The sequence below is a fragment of the Capra hircus genome, chromosome 15, assembly GCF_001704415.2.
Source record: "Capra hircus breed San Clemente chromosome 15, ASM170441v1, whole genome shotgun sequence".
Lineage (NCBI taxonomy): Eukaryota > Metazoa > Chordata > Mammalia > Artiodactyla > Bovidae > Capra > Capra hircus.
Window position 1 is genome coordinate 34,056,841 of NC_030822.1, and position 21,806 is coordinate 34,078,646.

A 21,806-nucleotide genomic window follows, 5' to 3' on the forward strand; every position below is an offset into this window, starting at 1 on the left:
TGCCTTCCTGCTACAGTAAGTTTTTGTCACACTGCCTTGTGGCAGTCAGTCCCCAACCACAGAATAAACATTTCCAACCACAGAAAACTTCTTTCTCCACCTTTACTTTCTCCCAGTAATCCTAAATCCTACCAGAATGTCTGTCTTCCACTGATGAGTTTCCCAATGCTTCTCAAAGGACTGTTACTTCTTCCTATGTCTCTCCCCATCCTTCAGCTAATGAACCATTTCTCCTTTAGCACAAGATGAAATGATAGAGAAGATACAAGGTTAATTTTTGATCCCTGAATAGAATGTACTTTATTAAACAGAAGCTGGGCTCTCAAGGCCAAACCCCAGTCCCCGTGGGCAGAAAGAAGGCACCGGGGACACAAAATGGTGAATTGAAAAGAGGATTCAGTGGTATTTGTGGGCCAGAGCAGTGGCAATGCCAAAAGCAACATCAGCTTCTGCCAGGCAGCCTGCATGTCAGGGGTGAATTCTCTGCCAGAGTGAGTAGCCAGAAGACAATCACATTGCCCAGGAGCTATTGGATGAGAGACAGAATGACAATTAAGTATCCCAAGTAGAAGTTTCCTAGAAGAGTTGAAGAAAATAATGGCTTAGTACCTACACTCACTCCCAAGCCCACATCTTAAACTGCTCCATGGGTTGTACCTATACTATAAACTCAGATGAGCTTGTCCTTCAATTTAATTTAAATTCTATGAGCCCTCCATTCAACATTTTTCTACCTGTATCCCCTGCCTCTCTCCTATTTCACTATTTTTATTTGCCTCTCTCCCTCCCTCTAATTTTTATATTCATAGGATTTCAGGATTGCATGGGTTCCTAGAATGAGTTTAGTAAAGCCTCCAACTAAGCCTCTACTTAGTCACAATACTGATGGGTAATTTAATAGAGAATTGATCTATTTTTCTTTAAGATGAATGGCCTAAAAATTGTTCTCCCAAATATTTTCCTAACTTCAATCATCAGGAATCACATATGAGATTTCTCCTTCCTTGAGGTTGGACTTCATCTATCAAAGGTCAGATTTTATTTCTCCTTGAACAAATATGCTATTCTTTGGTATTTTCTGGGGGTAAATACATCCAGTTCTGACAGAAGTTCCTGAAAATTTTTAAGCAAACTTAAGGCTGTTCACTGTGACACCAATGGTAAAGAGCCTGCCTACCAATGCAGGAGATGTAAGAGATACAGATTTGATCCCTGAGTCGGGTAGATCCCCTAGAAAAAGAAATGGCAACACATTTCTGTATTCTTGCCTGGAGAATCCAATGGACAGAGGAGCCTGGTGGGTTACAGCCATGGGGTAAAAATCTGACACCTGAAGCGACTTAGCATGCATGCACAGTAAGGCTGCCCATAGCTCTTTATGTCACTAGTCCTGAATCAAGGTGGGCTCGGTATGCCCAGTGGAAATCTGTCCTCCTAACACCTAGTTTGATCTACGAATTCTGAGATCTTTGCTAGGCGTTCCAATGAAACACTCAACTTCCATTATTATTGAAAAGTAAAAATCCAAAGGGAACACACGAACACTTCCTGAACTCACCCTGAAGTTCTCAGGACCCACGTGCAACTTGTCACAGTGTAACTCACTCAGCTTAGCGAAGGCACATTTGAGGATGTCCAAGTTCTTAATAGCTTGTCCAAAAGAGGTCAGCACCTTCTTGCCATGGGCCTTGACCTTGGGGTTTCCCATTATGGCAGAGGCAGAGGACAAGTTGCCAAAGCTGTCAAAGAATCTCTGGTCCAGGGGTGGAGGACCAGTAGCCTATGAGATGGAACCAGCAGATAGAAAATCAGTGACTTGAAAATTTTTTCAGAATTTGCTGATCAATTTGCCAGGCTCATACTCACCATCCTCCCCCATGAAGTCCACTTCCTACCTGCCCAGAGCCTCGCCTCCAGCCTCTTCTACATTTACTTTGCCCCACAGGCCAGTGATAGCAGCCTTCTCCTCGGCAGTAAAATGCACCATGATGTCAAGTCGTGGAGCTTACAGGTGATCACAGAAGCATCAGAAGCAAGTCTGTGCTACTGTTGTATGTTGCAGCCTTTATTCTTTACTGCTGAACTTCTGCTCCCTGCTCCTCCTTGTCCTTTGAAGTCATTGGTCAAGGTTAGGTTGTGTCCCTCAGGGGTGGAGTCAGGTCAGCTGATGGTCAGCAAGAAAGATGTATATTGAGTGTATGATAACGTGCTGGTTCCTGAGACATCCTTCCTTTGTTAGATCCTCCTCTATCCTAAATACTGTTTTCCACTCATTTCCCATTTTTCCCCTCAGCTCTTCCCATGTCATCCTCCACAATGGCATCCATCTCTCCCATTCTCCTTCTCCCAGAACGATCCATGGAGTGTAGCTAAGCATCAGACTAGGAAGGAGCTCTATTCAAACCATTTTAGTATTGGTTAAAGGTAGTGAGATGGTGACAAGGACAGAAACATGCTCAAGATAAAAAACACAATTGTAGACAAGAAACTCAATCAGTTCTAGCTCTCTTGAGGAGTGAATTATAGCCAAGCTCTGGGTTTTATTTTTCCAAGGGAGGAAAAAAAAGAAAAACAAAAACACATATTTATGGTTACTTCATGAAGCTGAATGGAAATGCAAGGGATCTACAATAGAACTAAGTGCTCAATCCCAAATTTAAATATCCAAAGGTTATTTCATAGAGAGAACAGGCAGAATAAGCTTGCATCCTGTGCTTCCAGGGAACTCTGTTCATTTCTCTGTGACAACAAGAGAAATTGTCCACTCTGGAGACATTGCCCTGAGTTTTCTTCTTGATTTTGTCTTCTTATTGATACCAGTGAGGCAGATAAGTCTGAAATTATTTAATACTAGGACTTGTGATCACACTAAGGAATAAATGAATTGATATGAGAGGCTAGGTGTTGGAGTATGTTTAATGTTTGTTGAATCCATCAGTGATGGAGACTTCAAATTTCTCTAGTGTCCTTGTTTTGTTTTGTATTTTGATGTCCCTGTTGTCTGTAGGCTCCCCTAAGAACACATCATCATCATGAAATAGAGTCTGTACCTTACAACTTTTTCATTGACAACCCACTGTTATTTTACTGGAGTCCTGTTGATATGATGGTAAGGAATGGGGGGAGGGGGAGAAGCAGCCCATAATTGTATAATTAAAAATCAGCCTTTAATGGATCGGTTTTCCTGGGCTGTGACCTTCATAAGTATTGCTAAGCTTCCCCTCCCTTAAGAAAAATAGAAAAGACACCCTAGGATAGACTACCTAACCTCAGTCATTTAGCTCAGTTGCTCAGGCGTGCCCAACTCTTTGCAATCCCATGGACTGCAGGATGCCAGACTTCCTTGACCATCACCAACCCCCAGAGCATACTCAAACTCATGTCCATCCTGTCAGTGATGCCATCCAACCATCTCATCCTCTGTTGTCCCCTTCTCCTCCTGCCTTTGATCTTTCCCAGCATCAGGGTCTTTCCCAATGAGTTGACTCTATGCATCAAGTGGTCAAATTATTGGAGTTTAAGCTTCAGCATCCGTCCTTCCAATGAATATTCAGTACTGATTTTCTTTGTGATTGACAAAGAAATCTCCTTGCAGCCCAAGGGACTTTCAAGAGTCTTCTCCAACACCACAGTTCAAAACATCAATTCTCCATACTCAGCTTTCTTTATAGTCCAACTTTCACATCCATACATTCCTACTATAAAAAAAACCAGCTAACAGCAATTTCATAATTTGTTAAATGGCATTATAAAATGAAATTTTCATGTTTTAGCATGCTCCAGCAGTGAACTAAATAACAAACACTTTGATAATAAAATATGAAGTAAAACATAAAAAAAAAAAACCCATAGCTTTGACTAGATGGATCCTTGTTGGTAAAGTAATGTCTCTACTTTTTAATATGCTGTCTAGGTTCCTCATAGCTTTTCTTCCAAGGAGCAAGGGTCTTTTAGTTTCATGGCTGCTGTCACCATTGGCAGTGATTTTGGAATCCAAGAAAATAAAGTCTCACACTGTTTCCATTTTTTCCCCATCTATTTGCCATGAAATGATGGAAATGGATGCCATGATCTTAGTTTTCTGAATATTGAGTTTTAAGCCAACTTTTTAACTCTCTTCTTTCACTTTCAGCAAGAGGCTCTTTAGTTCTTTGCTTTCTGTCTTAAGGGTGTTATCATCTTCATATCTGAGGCTATTGATATTTCTTCCAGCAGCCTTGATTCCAGCTTGTGCTTCATCCAGCCTGGCATTTCACATGATGTACTCTGCATAAGTTAAATAAGCAGGGAGAGTATACAGCCTTGATGTACTCCTTTCCTGATTTGGAACCAGTCAGCTGTTCCATGTCCAGTTCTAACTGTTTTTTCTTGAGCTGCATACAGATTTCTCAGGAGGCAGGTCAGGTGGCCTTTTATTCCAATCTCTTGAATAATATTCCACAGTTTGTTGGCCAAAGGCTTTGGTGTAGTCAATAAAGCAAAAGTAGATGCTCTTCTGGGACTTTCTTGCTTTTTCGATGATCCAGCAGATGTTGGAAATTTAATCTCTGGTTCCTCTGCCTTTTCTAAATCCAACTTAAATATCTGGAAGCTCACAGTTTATGTACTGATGAAGCCTGGCTTGGAGAATTTTGGTTTGCTAACATGTGAGATGAGTGCAATTGTGCGGTAGTTTGAATATTCTTTGGCATTGCCTCTCTTTGGGATTGGAATGAAAACTGACCTTTTCCAGTCCTGTGGCAACTGCTGAGTTTTCCACATTTCCTGGCATATTGAGCGCAGCACTGTCACAACATCGTCTTTTAGGATTTGAAATAGCTCAAACCTAGGATGACACAATTCTAGGGCAAGAGAGCAGATGTTTTATCACTGAAATAGAAGACCAATGAAAGGACAAGAAATGTCTGTCTACACTGTGAAGAACAGCCCTTGTGTGAATAAGAGTATTTTTTTTCCTGGATTTGGTTTGCAATGTTATGCTAGTTTCAGGTGTTCAGCAAAGCAACTCAGTTACACAATAAGCCCCTGTATATGAATCTTCAAGTTGCAAACTTTCAAAGATGCGAACATGTGTTCCATCTACTTCAGGTGTGAGTCAAATTGCAGCTTGTTCTCCATCTCCTATTGCTGATGATTCTCCAGCTCTACCATCTCCCACTTCTTCTCCCTCCTCCAGGCAGTAACTCCTCTTGCCTGTTCACTCGATGCCAGCCCCTGTATGCCAGCTGCTGTGCGGTACTACTGCAGTTTTCAAGATAGCATGTTTTAAGATCAAAAACGCTGTCTTTATTTTTTGTAGTTGTTTTTCATGGTATTTGTGTAAAAAGTATTGTAAACACATTACATACTGTACTATATGTCTGTTTATATTAGCTGATTATGTCAATTGACTGAGTGCATGCTCAGTCATGCCCAACTCCTTGTGACTCTATGGACTGTAACCTGCCAGGTTCCTCTGTCCATGAGATTTTCCAGGCAAGAATACTGGAGTGGGTTGTCGTTTCCTTTTCCACTGGATCTTTCTAACCCAGGGATTGAACCCATGTCTCTTACATCTCCTGGATTGCATGTGGATTCTTTATAGCCTGAGCCACCAGGAAAGCCTTGTTAGTTTGGTACCTAGGCTAACTTTGTTGTACCTAGGATTGGACCCTCAGAATTGAACTCATTCATACAGAGGGGACTTAATGTTTATATATATTTTTTTCAGATTATTTTCCCTTATAATCTACTACAAAATATTGTATATTGTTCCCTGTGCTATGCAGTAAGTTCATCTATTTAATATATAGTAGTGTGTTTATGTTAATCCCAAGCTTCTAATTTATCCCATGCTCACCTTTCCCCTTTGGTAACGAAAAGTTTATTGTCTGCAGGTCTATTGCTCTTTTGTATATAAGTTCATTTGTATTATCTTTTGTTGGGGGGCTTCCCTGGTGGCTCAGTGGTAAAGAATCTACCTGCCAGTGCAGGAGATGTAAGTTTTATCCCTCGGGCAGGAACAGCTGCTGGAGAAGGAAATGACAACCCACGCTTGCCTGGGGAATCCCAAGGTCAGGAGAGTCTGGTGGGCTGCAGTCCATAGTAGTAATGAAGTCTCTCAGTCATGTCCTGACTCTTTGCGACCCCATGGACTGTAGCCTACAAGGCTCCTCCATCCATAGGATTTTCCAGGCCAGAGCACTGGAGTGGGTTGAAGAGTCAGACACAACTTAGTGAGTAAAGAACAACAATAGTACACATACACACACATCTTTTTTATCCATTCATATGTTGAGAGACATTTAGATTTCTTACTTGTCTATTATTGTAAATAATGCTACTTCAAACACAGCAGTGCATGTATCTTTTGAATTACATTTGATATATTAATTAGTAGACTTAGGGCTCTAGGATTCCAAGGCAAATTTCTATAGATCCACAGTATGAGGACAGTGATTCTTTCCTTAGACCTTGGATATGAGGATCAGACATTGTCAAAGCCCAGGGAATAAGAATCAGATTCTATAAGACCAAGAGTTGGGGAAATAAACCCCACCTGAAGCAAACAGTTTGAATATATCCCATTCTCTTTCCAGAGTGTGGACACCAGCCTTCTTTTAAATTCAGGATGTGAGGCTGGTCCCTCTCCTTCTCCCTCATACCCACTTCAGGGCTCTATATCCTTCTCTGGAAACTGTCTTTGGGAACAGAACTGGCATGTCTCCAGGGATCTAATCCATCTCTTGCTTTCTTATTACTAAATGTTGTGGAAAAGGGCTTTAGAAAGGTTATAGGGTTGAAAAGCAGCATGTCTATAGCTTGGTAAAGCCTTATGAATTCCGATTCTGAAGTCACATAGCCTGAATAGAATTTCATTTTTACTTAGGTGCTTGCTGATTCAAGCTATTATCTCAGCTGCCCATTTTGAAATATTTTACTTATGCCTCCTACAAAATACCATGATTATTGTCTCTTTTTCCCAGATGAAAAACCCAAAGTTTAGAGAGATAAGTGATATGATTATCCATGATACATCAGAAAGATTAAATGGTCAGAAAAAACTAAGATTATTCACTTAAGCCTATAAGTTAAAATTAAAATTAAAATATTATATCCAAAGGTATTTTAATAAAAAAGACTTTTAAAATGAAATATCAATAACCTCAGATATGTAGATGACACCACCCTTATGGCAGAAAGTGAAGAACTAAAGAGCTTCTGGATGAAAATGAAAGAGGAGAGTGAAAAAGTTGGAAGATCATGGCATCTGGTCCTATCACTTCATGGCAAATAGATGGGGAAACAGTGGAAACAGTGGCTGACTTTATTTTTCTGGGCTCCAAAATGACTGCAGATGGTGACTGCAGCCATGAAATTAAAAGATGCTTGCTCCTTGGAAGAAAAGTTATGACCAACCTAGACAGCATAGTAAAAAGCAGAGGCATTACTTTGCCAACAAAGGTCTGTCTAGTCAAGGCTATGGTTTTTCCAGTGGTCATGTATGGATGTGAGAGTTGGACTATAAAGAAAGCTGAGCACAGAATTGATGCTTCTGAACTGTGGTGTTGGAGAAGTCTCTTGAGAGTCCCTTGGACTGCAAGGAGATCCAACCAGTCCATTCTAAGGAAGGACTAATGCTAAAGCTGAAACTCCAATACTTTGGCCACCTGATGCAAAGAACTGACTCATTTGAGAAGACCCTGATGCTGGGGAAGATTGAGGGCAGGAGGAGAAGGAAACGACAGAGGATGAGATGGTTAGATGGCATCAACAACACAATGGACATGGGTTTGGGTGGACTCCAGGAGTTGGTGATGGACAGGAAGGCCTGGCGTGCTGTAGTTCATGGGAATGCAAAGAGTTGGACACGACTGAGTGACTGAACTGAACTGAACTGCTTATAAGTTAAAATTGATAAAATAAAAATATTATATTTGCTGCTGCAGCTAAGTCACTTCAGTCGTGTCTGACTCTGTGCGACCCCGTAGATGGCAGCCCACCAGGCTCCCCCATCCCTGGGATTCTCCAGGCAAGAACACTGAAGTGGGTTGCCATTTCCTTCTTCAATGCATGAAAGTGAAAAGTGAAAGTGAAGTCGCTCAGTCGTGTCCCACTGTTTGCGTCCCCATGGATTCTTTGCATCCATGGATTTCTCCAGGCCAGAATACCAGAGTGGGTAGCCTTTCCCTTCTTCAGGGAATCTTCCCAACCCAGGGATTAAACCCAGGTCTCCTGCACTGCAGGCAGTCTTTACCAACTGAGCTATGAAGGAATCCTGTTGCTTTCATTTATTTTTATAATTAAATATTTGAGAAATTCCAGGGGTTTTATGTCCAGTTTAAATACTATTACCTAATGTAGTCTATGGGAGAAGGCAATGGCACCCCACTCCAGCACTCTTGTGTGGAAAATCCCGTGGAAGGAGGAGCCTGGTGGGCCGCAATCCATGGGGTCGCTAAGAGTTGGACACGACTGAGCAACTTCACTTTCACTTTTCACTTTCATGCATTGGAGAAGGAAATGGCAACGCACTCCAGTGTTCTTGCCTGGAGAATCCCAGGGATGGGGGAGCCTGGTGGGCTGCCGTCTATGGGGTCGCACAGAGTCGGACACGACTGAGGTGACTTAGCAGCAGCAACAGCAATGTAGTCTATGAACTAAAACATAGCATGCCATTGAAAAAGAAATTTACACATATCTGAAACAGGATAGATTTGAAGTTAAGTAACTAAGCAGGGCTTAAATGGAAGCAGTGCTGCTTATATTTAGGTCCTACCCATTAATAAGATCATCTACTATGAGAAATTATGAGAAACTAGGATCCTTTGTATTATACGGTCTAGTGAGAACAGTTAGGAATTGCTCCTCTCCCAAGCCCCTTTCCATGCCGTGCCATGCTATGCCACTTTAGTCATGTCTAACTCTCTGTGACTCTATGGATTGTAGCCTGCCAGGCTCCTCTGTCCATGGGATTCTCCAAGCAAGAATACTGGAGTGAGTGCCATGCCCTCCTCCAGGGGATCTTCTGACCCAGGGATCAAACCTGTGCCTCTTAAGTCTCCTGCATTGGCAGGAGGGTTCTTCACCACTAGCACCACAGGGGAAGGCCCAACCCCCTTTCAAACTTTGCTCATTCTAGCCCCAGAAAGACTCTTTCTGAAACCAAATTTCCACAGACCCTATCTTACTGAGTCTGAGGTATCTCTGAGGGAAAGGAAAGCTTCTCAGATTCCTAGACCAACAAGCTACTGTAGTCCTGCTTTGTACTCTAGCCCATTCAGGCATTAGTGCCACCAATTATTTCCTGTACCTGTTTCGTTTAGTCTTTTTCCTTTCCCTTTCCTTTATTCTTCCCCTTCTTCTTTTTCCTCCTCTTACCTCTCTCCTTCTCCTTCTTCTCTTCCATCTTATTCTTCTCCTCCATCTCCTATTTCTTCTGTGTTCACGTGCTTTCTGGGGCTTGGAAGGGGGTGGGACATTTATTTTATTTTGGTGTGTTTTTAATTAACAGAGATAGACAGATCCAGTGGTTTTCTTCTTCTGCGTACTCTGGCTGGAGATAGCTCAGTGGATCAGAAAGTGTGAACACAGATAAGGGTTCAGGAGTACACAGAGCTGTGGCAAAGGACAGGACTAGCTAAAGACAATGAAAGCCAGGGTGCTTCTTCAAAGACTCTGTCCTTAGTCTCCATGCAAGTACATAAGTGAAAGAGATTATGAGTTTGTGCTTGGGGGTCTTGCATGGTTAACTGTTCAGAAATGCCTGGTCAATATGCCCTGTGTAAAATGTGTGTGTGTGTGTGTGTGTGTGTGTGTTTATAAATAAGGTTACAGTGGCTAGATAAAAGGCAAGGCCTTGAAAGCCATATGAATAAATTTCACTCTAATTTTAATTGCAATTAAAAATAAACTTAGTTTAAAAAGTAATGAAAACTAATTTAAATAACAGACACAAAAACAGACACAACATCACCTGAAAGAAAAAGAATGCTTCTCAGGCCAGAAACTCTGAACTATAATCTTTGGAATTTTCCAATCTGTAAAAAGTGTGTTAATCGTTAGAGAACTGAACAACAGGGAAGTATAGGAAAAAGAAGGTTGCTCTGTTGACTTAGAATCTAGAGACATTGAACCTCACATAATATTTATGTTCAGGCCATATCTATCTTTCTCATGAAGAGGACGACTAAGCCATGTCTGGACTTACTGTCAAGATGCTTTCTTGGCATGACTGAATCCAGCTACCTGCCTTGTAAGTTTGCTTCCTCTTCTTTCACTTGATTGGTATAAGGGAAGCAGGTATTACTCACAAAGACATGAAAATTCAAGTTATAAATCCCAATATAAATTAATAAATAAGTACATTGATATATATTTTTAGGCTTGCGTGCCTTTTATTTTGACCAAAATACGTCTTCAAGAGTCCATCTCAACATACGGACAAATGGGCCACATTCTGAAACTAACCGATTTGATCAAGGCCCTGTTTGCTGTGGTCTAAATAGTGCTGATTGGCATTACCTCTTTTGGCATTACTCCACTGATGTTTTTGTGTGCGTGTAGTGGTGGGTGCTTAGGTATGTGTTCACACATGCTAAGTTGCTTCAGTCGTGTCCGACTCTTTGCAATCTGGACTGTAACCTGCCAGCTCCTCTGTCCATGAGATTCTCCAGACAAGAATACTGGAGTGGGTTGCCATGACCCCCTCCAGGGGATCTTCCCAACCCAAGGACCAAACCTGTGTCCTTTGCATTGGCAGGTGTGTTCTTTACCACTAGGGCCAACAGGGAAGCCCGTTTAAATGTATAGGTGCCAACAAGCATGCATGCGCACTAAGTCACTTCAGTCTCATCCTACTCTATGACCCTATGGACTGTAGCCCGCCAGGCTCCTCTGTCCACGGGGTTCTCCAGGCAAGAATACTGGAATGAATTGCCATGCCTTCCTCCAGGGGATCTTCCTGACCCAGGGATTGAACCTCGGTCTCCTGTGACTTCTGCATTGCAGGTGGATCCTTTACTACTGAGCCGCAGAGGAAATCTGTAGGTGCCAATATAAATATTAGCAATTGTTATTGTATGAAATTTGGCTTTATTATGAGTGATGCAGGAAAATCCCAGAGAACTTTGGATAAAGAGATTGCCATACACAATTTGCATTTTTACCAGTGTGCTTTGACTGCCATATTGGGAAGACACTGTCAGGAGCAGCGGTAGAATGATCAGTTAGAGGTCTGCAGTAAGCATTCAGGTGGAGATTACATTGCCTTACACGACGGAGGTGGTAGCAAGGAGTTAACCTGTAAATAAATGTTTAACACTAAGTGGATTCTCTAACAGGATGTGGAATTTGTGAGCTGTTGGTGTGTGTATGAGCGTGCATGCATGCACATGCTCTTGTACATGCTAATTTCTGAATGTGAGTATCTGCGTGGAAGGATGTGAAAGCCAGGCTAATTTCTGAATGTGAGTATCTGCGTGGAAGGATGTGAAAGCCAGACAAGGAGAGTCTTTATGTTGAGTTTGGTCAATTCCTTTGTTCATCACACTAACTGCCTCAGAATTCTTGCTTTTAAATGAGGATAGTGGTACTTCCCTGGTGGTCCTGTGGTTAGAAAAACACCTGTCAGTGTAGGGGATATAGGTTTAATCCTTGATAAGTCCGGAAAGATTCCATGCCACTGAGCAATTAAGCCCGTGAGCCACAACTGCTGAGCCTAAGCACCGCAGCTGCTGAAGTCTGTGTACCCTGGAGTCCGTGCTCCACAGCCAGAGAAATCACAGTGAGAGGCCTAAGCACCACAGGTGGAAAGTAGCCCTTGCTTGCTGCTACTAGGGGTTAGGGTTAGGGTTAGGGTTAGGGTTAGGCTACTAGAGAAAGCCTGTATGCATCAATGAAGGACTAGGGCAGCCAAAATTAAATAGATAAAATAAAATGTTGGTGGTAGATGGGTAGGTAGGAAAATCAGAAAATATCTCTGGAGCATGTTCACACATTCAAATTTTAGCCAAAGTGACATGAACAGTGACAGCACTTCGTGGCTGCTGATCAGAGGTCTAGAAGGTAAGACATTTTCCCCTGAGAGCAGCAGCACCAAGATGGGCCTGAGATGGTTCCTAAAGTCGGGCGTTCCCTGGTGTCATCCCCAGTCAGATCTGCCCAGCATGTCACAGGCCCTTTGTCAGCTGATGTTGGGGGTGCCCTAAAATCATTAATGATGTTTTCCTCTTCCTGTTTCATGCCCCCCTCTTTCATCCTCATATCTCAGTCCATAACCAGAGAACCCTGCAAAGAGGATGTACATTATGTGGAATTTTAAAAACGTGAGACCTAGGACTTGCCTGGTGTACAGTAGATAAGAATTTGTCTGCCAGAGGAAGGGACATGGGTTTGACCCTGGTCTGGGAATATTCCACATGCTGCAAAGCAACTAAACCTGAGCTCCCTGGCTACTGAGGCTGCACCAGACTACTGAGGCCCACACACTGCTACTACTTAAGCCCATGCACCCGCGAGCATGTGCTCCACCAAGACAAGACACTGCAATGAGAAGTCCACACACAATGAAGAGCACAGTTTCATCTCTGATTTGACTCCCTAAAACCTTTGACCTAAAAATGAGAGACTTTTCTTTAACTTTTTGATTCTAGATGTCCATGGCAATTCAACTTTCTTTTAAACATGGATCCTGCTAGCATGGTTCCCTTGTTGTTAAGATCCATTAAAGAGAAGGCTCCAAAATTCCCTACTCTTCAATGTTGCCATTTCAGCCTGAGACCTTTTGCATTTAGGAAGAGATGTTAAATGAGTCAACTTACTCTTTACAAATTCTCACCTGACATTAACTTTTGTTAAAAGTCAAAGTAGAGAACTGTGTTGAGACCTTTTTTTTCATTACCCTACAACATTTAAAGACGACATTATTTACACATTATATATACAAATTGACAAGGGTAGTTGATTCTTCACAAGGTCAGAGTAGTAATTTTTTTCAGTCTTGGCTGTCTGATTTCAAAATGATGTTCTAAACTGTTAAACCACTCTACTTTACTTTTTGATTAGAAGTGAAAACATCTCGTGAGTAATGTCTAAATGGGATATTCTTGTTTGTGAATTTTTAACTTTAAGAATGCATCCACAGTGTACACCAAAATATATTATCTATTCTATTCTATCTCAGGCAGTTTTTTTTTTTCCATTGTCTTTCCTGTTTACCTGAATTTCTCAGAATACACAAACACATTATTTATCAGTGATTTGGCCTATGCTATCCTCCTTTTCTTTTCTGACTTTTGTCTTCTTGTCTTTTGGACAATTGTCTATACTACTTATCTTTACCATCCCTTTCATACCAAGGGCTTCATCATCTGATCTCATAAAAACCTTGAACACACTCATTTACAGTCACTTGTTAGATGTGTTAGTTTCAGAATCTCCCCAACTAGATTCAGAACTGGGAAAGGAATAAGTCAAAGCTTGGATATTTAACTTATACGCAGAGTACATCATGAGAAATACAGGGCTGGATGAAGCATAAGCTGGAATCAAGATTGCCAGGAGAAATATCAATAACCTCAGATATGCAGATGACATAGCCCTTATGGCAGAAAGCAAAGAGGAACTAAAGAGCCTCTTCATGAAAGTGAAAGAAGAGAATGAAAAAGCTGGCTTAAAACTCAACAGTCAAAAAATGAAGACCATGGCATCCGGTCCCGTCACCTGATTGCAAAGAGATGGGGAAGCAATGGAAATAGTGACAGACTTTATTTTCCTGGGCTCCAAAGTCACTGAAGATGGTGACTGCAGCCATGAAGTTAAAAGACGCTTGCTCCTTGGAAGAAAAGCTATGACCAACATAGACAGCTTATTAAAAGGCGGAGACATTGCTTGGCCGACAAAGTTCCATCTAGTCAAAGCTATGATTCTTCCAGTAGCCATGTACGTATGTGAGAGTTGTATCATAAAGAAAGCTGACTGCCAAAGAATTGATGCTATTGAACTGTGATGTTGGAGAAGAGTCCCTTGGAGTGCAAGGAGATCAAACCAGTCAAACTTGAAGGATATCAGTCCTGAATAGTCATTGGAAGAACTGATGTTGAAGCTGAAGCTTCAGTACTTTGGCCACCTGATGTGAAGAACTGACTCATTTGAAAAGACCTTGATGCTGGGAAAGATTGAAGGCAGGAGAAGGGGACAACAGAGGATGAAATGGTTGAATGGCGTCACCAACTTGATGGACATGAATTTGAGCGAGCTCCAGGAGTTGGTGATGGACAGGGAAGCCTGGCATGCTGCAGTCCATGGGATTGCAAAATATCATACACAACTGAGCCACTGAAGTGAAGTGAACTGAGATTCAGAATTAGGATGCAAGAGGGAACAAGGATTACTCAAAATTCATATGTCATTGTCAGACTCCAGCACAGAAGGTTCTGTCCTTCTTGTAGATCTTTCATAAGATGATAGAGGAAAGTAGGATAAAAAAAGGTAGGGCAGGAAGAGCAATGGGGACAGTAAAACGCTTAAAGAAAATCTTAAAACAGTGGTGTCTTTAGGCAGAAGAACTTAATGGATCTAAGTGATGTTCTGGATAATTAGAGAGAAGACATTTATAAGAAAGGCTAAACAACATAATTTATTTAAATAAAACATACCAACGATCTAACTACCAAATCAAGCTGCAACTTGAATTCCTTAAGGCAGAGTAAGACTAAGGAGCAGAGCATATTTTCCAATAACATCAGCTGTTTACAACCATCTTGTCATTGGGTCCAAGATACTGATATATTTTCTCAAAGTTCCAACTTAGCCCTTTATTTCTTTATGTCTTCAGTGCTTTGCCCTCCCAAGTGCCCATCTGAGTAAGAGACAGTGAAATAATTTAAATACACCAGTGCAATGAGAATAAGTGTCTTTATTAAGCAGAGGCCAGGTGCTCAAAATGCTTCATAATTTTTCCATATTCAATTTTTGGTCTTTGAGAACGAAAAAACCTTTCCTGGAAATCAGGAAGGGGAGCTTAGTGATATCTGTGGGCCAGGGCATTGGCAACACCAGCCACCACCTTCTGAAACTCAGCCTGCAGCAGCGGGGTGAATTCACTGCCATGGTGGCGAGCCAGCACAACCACCAGCACGTTGCCCAGGAGCTGTGTGGAAAGACATTAAGCAAGGGCAGGGTTAGTGCAGGTTAGTAAAGTGAAAGTTGCTCAGTCATGTCTGACTCTTTGCAACCCTATGGACTATACAGTCCATGGATTTCTCCAGGCCAGAATACTGGAGAGGGTAGCCTTTCCCTTCTCCAGGGGATCTTCCCAACCCATGGATAGAAGAACCCAGGTCTCCCGCACTGCAGGCAGATTCTTTACCAGCTGAGCCACAAGGGAAGCACAAGAATACTGGAGTGGGTAGCCTATCCCTTCTCCAGCCATTCTTTTCCTGACCCAGGAATCGAACTGGGATCTCCTGCATTGCAGGCAGACTCTTTACCAACTGAGCTATGAGAGAAGTCCAAGGTTAGATTCAGGGTATTTCAGTCTCATCCCAAGCTGTGACCATAGGATATAAGCACAAGGATGACTGAAGTGAAGATGTTACTACTGATATGTATCTACCTATATCTTCCTGAATATATATTTAGAAATGTTTCTCTCTTTCTAACTTAATCCAGAACTTGTTATCATTTTTATTATTTTGAATCATTTCAAAAAGCAATAGAACATTTATTCCTTGAAAGAAACAGATAAGGGGAAAATACTAGATACGATTTTTAAAGTTGATAAAATAAATATTTTTTTCAAATTAAACCCTCAAAATAAAAAGTATAATTAAAAAGAGGACATTGCAGACAACAGAGAACAAGAATGAATCAGAGGAAATGATGGTTGTGAGCAAAGAGGTTAAAAGAGTCTAAACGGTTCTGAGGAGTCCTTAGCACTCTAACCAGAATACCTCTTCTCCATTCTAAACTGTGTCCTGTCATTCAGCCTTCTCCCCACAAAATGAGCTTGACCATAAAAAGAACGAGGAAAACACTGAGGACTCCACAAACTCACCTTGAAGTTCTCAGGATCCACGTGCAGCTTATCACAGTGCAGCTCACTCAGCTGAGCAAAGGTGCCCTTGAGGTCGTCAAGATGCTTCATGCCGTTACTAAAGGAGTCTAGCACCTTCTTGCCATGGGCCTTCACCTTAGCATTGTTCATAACAGCATCAGCAGAGGACAAGTCCCCAAAGTGCTCAAAGAACCTCTGAGTCCAGGGGTAGACAACCAGCAGCCTAAGGGATGAAAACAGCACATGGTCAGAGGAAGTCAGCAGCTTTCAGAATCTCAGGGACGGCTCTGTCCTCACATGCCTAGGTGCCATCCACTCTCCTTAAACCTGTCTTGTAAGTGAGATACCTACCTGCCCAGGGCCTCAGCACCAACTTCATCCACTTTCACCTTGCCCCAGAAGCCGGTGACGGCAGCCTTCTCCTCAGCAGTCAGCATGGTGTCTGTTTGTGTAGCTGCTAGTGAACACGGTTGTGTCAGAAGCAAGTGTAAGCAGCAGCTGGCCCGGCTCTTCCTTTTATGCCCAGCCCTGCCTCCTGCCCTCCCTGCTTCTGTGAGCAGATTGGCTCGTGCCAAGTTGTGGTTCCACAGGGTGAGGCTTGAATGGTGATAGCCATACCTCTACTTGGTCTTCCTGGCACTGACTTTAGACCGTCAGCCCTCTTTCTGGGCATCTCAAGGTCTCAGTCATTCCAGCAATACACATTGCTACTAAAATCATCTTCCTTAGCAAGTTTGCTTGTAGAGATTTTAGAATCACAACGAGGTAACCTCTTGAAAACCTACCTCCTCAATTTTCTTATTACATAAATGAAGAATCCGGGCTCCAGAAAATGGAAAGGATTTTTCTACTATGATTCAACTTAAGACTATGTGGATGGATCATCTCCTGTGCCTTCAGAATATGCAAAAGAATTACAAGTACAGCCTGGATAAAACCTCTGCCCCTGTTCTAAATACACATCTCTTTTGTTTGCTTGTTTGGGATTAATCGTTCTGGTATGAAAACAAATATTCGTTTGCTTATCTACTCATTCAATTTTTTTAAAATTTAATTTATTACCAAATAAATAATGATAGAAAAATAGAATAAGTATGGATTGAGAGATCCTGTGAAATACTTACTCCATTAATCTGTATGTGAAAACATAGAGACCTCTCCATGTAGTAAGAAATACAAATAAGTGAAAAATCAATCATAACCCCAAGGTTTCAATAACCCTGAGAGAGGTAATGTGTTCAAAGACTAGTAGAGGCATATAACTTGTTTCCTCATGGACTGACCTGTGAAAGTGTCTGGAAGAACAGAGAAGCTTCTCCATGATTTAAAAGGAGGGATAAAATTGTGGAAAGACATTCCAGCTTGAATCAGATTATCTGTTTTCTTCCTCTAAGCCTCTAAGAATACTGTGTTCCTAAGAATTACTTCTATTTTATTCATCCATAATTTTGTTTTCTCTATATACTTTATACGTTCTTTCACTAAAATTTATTCTTCATTACCTACAGCTTCTCATATATCTTCTCTCTTTGCCTCTCCTCTCACCCATATAATAAATCTTGTTACCTTCTTAGGCAAGAAAAAACTTCTGAGGTATAGAGGTCTGATTCTTACTACCAGAAGATTCAATGAAAACAGCAAAAGCAACAAGCATTTCTGAGCTCAGCAGAACTTCAGAGTTCCCTGACGTTCTCCTACTTTCTACCATCTCTACTTTCTGCATCTTCCCTTCTTATTCAATTTCTACTTCCTTTCAGTAAGGATAGGAGCATATATATTTACTTTCCATGATCTCTCTCCTTAGAACCTTCTCCTGATTCCGACAACTTGATGTCTAGAATCACCTCTCTCTCACCTTTGCCATCACTATAGAAACATGTTTTAAAAAATCTCTCATTCGTTCAGCTCTATGTCTCTGTAACTCCAACTAATATAATTTTAGGGGAACTAAAAGGAAAGGACTTCTGCATTTCTAGTTGTTACAAAGAAATTCATAAACGCCCATCTTTCGTTACTCCATCCTCCAAAATATTTTTTCCATCATTGCTAGGTAAATGAAATATCTCACCCCTTTGACCTGGCCCATTCCCATTCAAGCACTTGTGAGCAAATTCATTCTGATATTTTCAGACATGTAGAAAAGTCTTGGCTCTTGCTTGGCTGTCTGGAAGTTAGGGCAGAATTATATGCCCACAAAAGATTATAGGAGTAAAAAATATAGAATTTAAACATTTTCAATTTATATACACTCTTTTCTGCAACCCTCAAACAAAGAGGCTCTAACTATTGGTCTATATTTAGAAAAAAAATTTCCACATGTTGACTTCTGGGAAAAGAAATCTTTCAAATATTTTCAATGTTAAAAACAAAAAGCAAACAAAAAGCTACATTTGGTTTGACCTTTAGGTTTTGCATTTCAATTGATTAAATTGAAATCTCCATTAGCTTTATCATTGTTTTATATTTGTACTATTTTAAGCACCCTAATTCACACCTCTGATATCAGAAGTCAGGCATATGTGAGTGAGTGAAAGGACTTCTTCTGGGAAACTTTGGACATCTCTCTTTAGGATGTTTGTGTTATGGGAAACTCACAGAACTTACTAAATAATAATATAATTTATTCCTATATTTCCTTGTAAAGGAGCCAAATTGTCAGGGCTACAATTTTGCTGTCTTGACTGACAGAAATTAGCATGTACTTAAAGACTTCCTGTATCTTTTTTTTTTAATCTTCAGAGATAATTTCCCTAATTCATTTGCTCTGAATTAATTATTTTTAAATATTTTATCTATAATATTATATTAGTTTGAGGTGCACAGCATAGGGATTCAGTATTTTTAAGGACTGTGCACCATTTACAGAGAAGGCAGTGGCACCACACTCCAGTACTCTTGCCTGGAAAATCCCATGGATAGAGGAGCCTGGTGGGCTGCAGTCCATGGGCTCACGAAGAGTCCAACATGACTGAAGCGACTTAGCAGCAGCAGCAATACGCATTTAAAGTTGCAATAAATTATTGACTATGTTTTCTGTTCTGTACAATATATCCTTGTTGCTCATCTACTTTATACACAGTAGTTTGTATTTCTTAATCCCCTACCCCTATCGTGACCCTCCCCTCTCCCCATGGGTAAATACTAGTTTGTTCTCTATACCTGTGAGTTTGTTTCTGCTTTGTTATATTAATTTGCTTTTTGTGTTCCATGTAAAAGTTGCATCATACAAGATTTTGTCTTTCTTTGTCTGATATTTCACCAAGCATAATATCCTACAGGTTCATCCAAGTTGTTGCAACTGGAAAAATTTCATTCTTTTTTATACCTGAGTAATATGTAATATTCCAGTATACATATGTGTGTGTATGTATAAATATATACAAATTCTACTGTGTCTTCTTTTTTATGTCTTCCTTTGCCATGAATGGTCTATGAGTCCCACTTCTGTACTGATTGCTGCTGCAGCCACCATCATGCAAGTCTCAGAGCAAGAGTTGTTACTATCTTTCATACTTGCTACTTGGTATGATTAAAGAGTGAAATGGGTTTTTCCTTCTAAATCTGCAGGGACAAGTCTGAAAGTTTTTATTAGACATCAAAAGTTCAGGCAAAAATAAGGAAGAGTGAACAGTTATATAAATGGGATTATGTTCAGAGCCTAAAGTGCAAATCCAGGCCACCACTAAAAAGTTTTGGAATGCTTCTTAGGCCCACTATCATCTTCACCATCGTGAGCTTTCTTGGACTCTTTGAAGGGATCCACAGCATGTCTGCTCTACTTCGATTAAAGCCCTGTTGAGCATACATACACATGCACAAACTCACACAAGTCCACAGAGAGAGAGACATTTTTTCTTTCTTTTCCTTTATTGCAGTCTGGCAAGGTGACTTAATTCCTAATGTTCTATACCAGGATGAGCCTATTCTGAGTATAATTAAGAGGGTGAATATTGACTTTCTTCAGGAGAATCATGACATTTCATTCAGAGATGTGTGGTTTCATCATTTGGTTCAAAAATTTCATTCAGCTAGAATTCTTTTGTACGTGCTCTGCTGTTCAATTTTTAATTACCCAAGTAGAATATTTCAGCAATCTAATCTATATTTTCTGGGTAAAGTAGATATTTTCTTCAGTTATTTTCCATTAGCATTTATTACAAGATAAAGCAGTTATTTACTCTTTTTCCCCAGATGTGCAATATCTTAATTACCTCAGTTTTAGCACTGTTTCAAAAATAAAGTAAAATAAAATAAAACAACAACAAATAATGCTTTGTGAAGAGCAGAACTCATAGATGTCATAAACAGAATAGTTTAGGATTGTTGTAGTCTAATTCATGTTTAAAAAGGTCAAATTTCTTTCTAAAAACAGTAAAATCAATAGAGCCATAATTTTTATAAAATATACGCTAATTATTACAGACAAGTTAGTGTCTGCTTATCAATTCCACATTAATATTTCCCCCACTGGGCTCCGATTTTAATTCTTTCAGAATTAGCTTTTATTTACCTCAAAAGCGGGCTATGGTCTTGATTTATCAAGAACAAAGATGCAGTCTTTCTCAAGTAAAATTTGAAAGTGTATGTCTGGAAAGGCAGAATCATGGCTTCAGACTGGGCACCCTTGACAGATACATAAGGCATTAATTCCCAAAGCCAACTTTCAGAGTACTTCTCTGAGGCTTAAGAGATAGAAAATTTAGAATAGCATCCTAAATCCCCATGACATTTAATTGGCTGATTTTAAAATGATTATGGAAATCTATGTACAAAATTACTTACTTCTCGCTCTCTCCCCTCTCCTCTTCTTCTCTCCCTTTCTCTCTCTCTGACTCTCTGTGTCTCCCTCTCTGCCTCTGTTCTTCTCTCCTTGCCTCTGGTCTTTTTCCATCTTTCTTTCTTCCACACACACCCCATCCGCATTAACACATACTGAACGTGATCAATAAAGCAACATGATAGGGAGGAACTAGAAGTAACTATTGGGTAAATTATCAAATAAAATAAAATATTCAGGAATTAATTTTACTCTTAGACTTTTACAGAAGCTCCACTTTAACAAAGAATGACTTCCCTTGACCTCCTCATTCCCAACATGGAGACACCAATACCAGCAATACAGCAACTGTTTGAACTTGATCCAAGTCCCACCCCAATGATGTTCTCCTGAATTCTCCAGTATTGAGATTTTCAGTCCCAACTTCTTGTCTAGACTGATTGGCCAGTTCCAAAGGTGAAGGAACAAAAGAGAGTACAGTAGGTTCTTCAGATATTCTTAAAACTTTTATGAACATGTAGAAGGAGAAGGGTACTTTGTTTTCTCATTCGAGATTGTGAAACTCACAGTCTCCCCATACACTCTTTCAAATCTTTTGAAAATCTCTTTGTCTCCTAATGTCTAATTTTATGATGACGTTTCTGTGCTCAAGAATGTGAAAGGAAACTTTCCAACATTTTCCTGAGATGTCTCTGTTTCCATGATGTGACCCTGTGGTTTTTAAACCTAGTGTTGGGGTGTAAAGGATTCTCAGTGCCTACTATGTATAATGACATGGGAAAAAAACAAGTAAATATTTAAAAGCTCATCTGCCTTCAGATAATTCAAAATATATTTGTGAAAAAGTGAACTGTAATGCATTGTCTATAACCTGGTAGTAAGATAGAGTTATTCTAAAAATACATTTTATAGAAGGAAGCAACATGTTCTGTTTCAGGCAATCAAGCCTAAGTTTAATCAACAGGAGCATGATATGGATTTAAAGAAAGCATG

General features: G+C 40.5%; 1 protein-coding gene and 1 pseudogene across 1 annotated transcript; both read right to left on the reverse strand.

Moving 5' to 3' along the window:
- On the reverse strand, nucleotides 397-1,987 carry LOC102176147 (annotated as a pseudogene).
- On the reverse strand, nucleotides 14,877-16,519 carry LOC102175876 (hemoglobin subunit beta-A-like). The gene is made up of 3 exons (XM_005689815.3): nucleotides 16,388-16,519; nucleotides 16,037-16,259; nucleotides 14,877-15,130 (listed from the first exon to the last, which is right to left on the reverse strand). The coding sequence occupies exons 1-3, from the start codon at nucleotides 16,471-16,473 to the stop codon at nucleotides 15,002-15,004; spliced, it is 438 nt and encodes a 145-aa protein (XP_005689872.2). The 5' UTR covers nucleotides 16,474-16,519; the 3' UTR covers nucleotides 14,877-15,001.

What these genes read in the sequence shown, in the direction of transcription:
- LOC102175876 (XM_005689815.3), bottom strand. Translation starts at nt 16,473, where the DNA reads ATGCTGACTGCTGAGGAGAAGGCTGCCGTCACCGGCTTCTGGGGCAAG. An exon ending in GGTGCTGAGGCCCTGGGCAG is followed by an intron (nt 16,260 to 16,387) that starts GTAGGTATCTCA and finishes TTCATCCCTTAG; the next exon opens with GCTGCTGGTTGTCTACCCCT. An exon ending in TGGATCCTGAGAACTTCAAG is followed by an intron (nt 15,131 to 16,036) that starts GTGAGTTTGTGG and finishes CTTTCCACACAG; the next exon opens with CTCCTGGGCAACGTGCTGGT.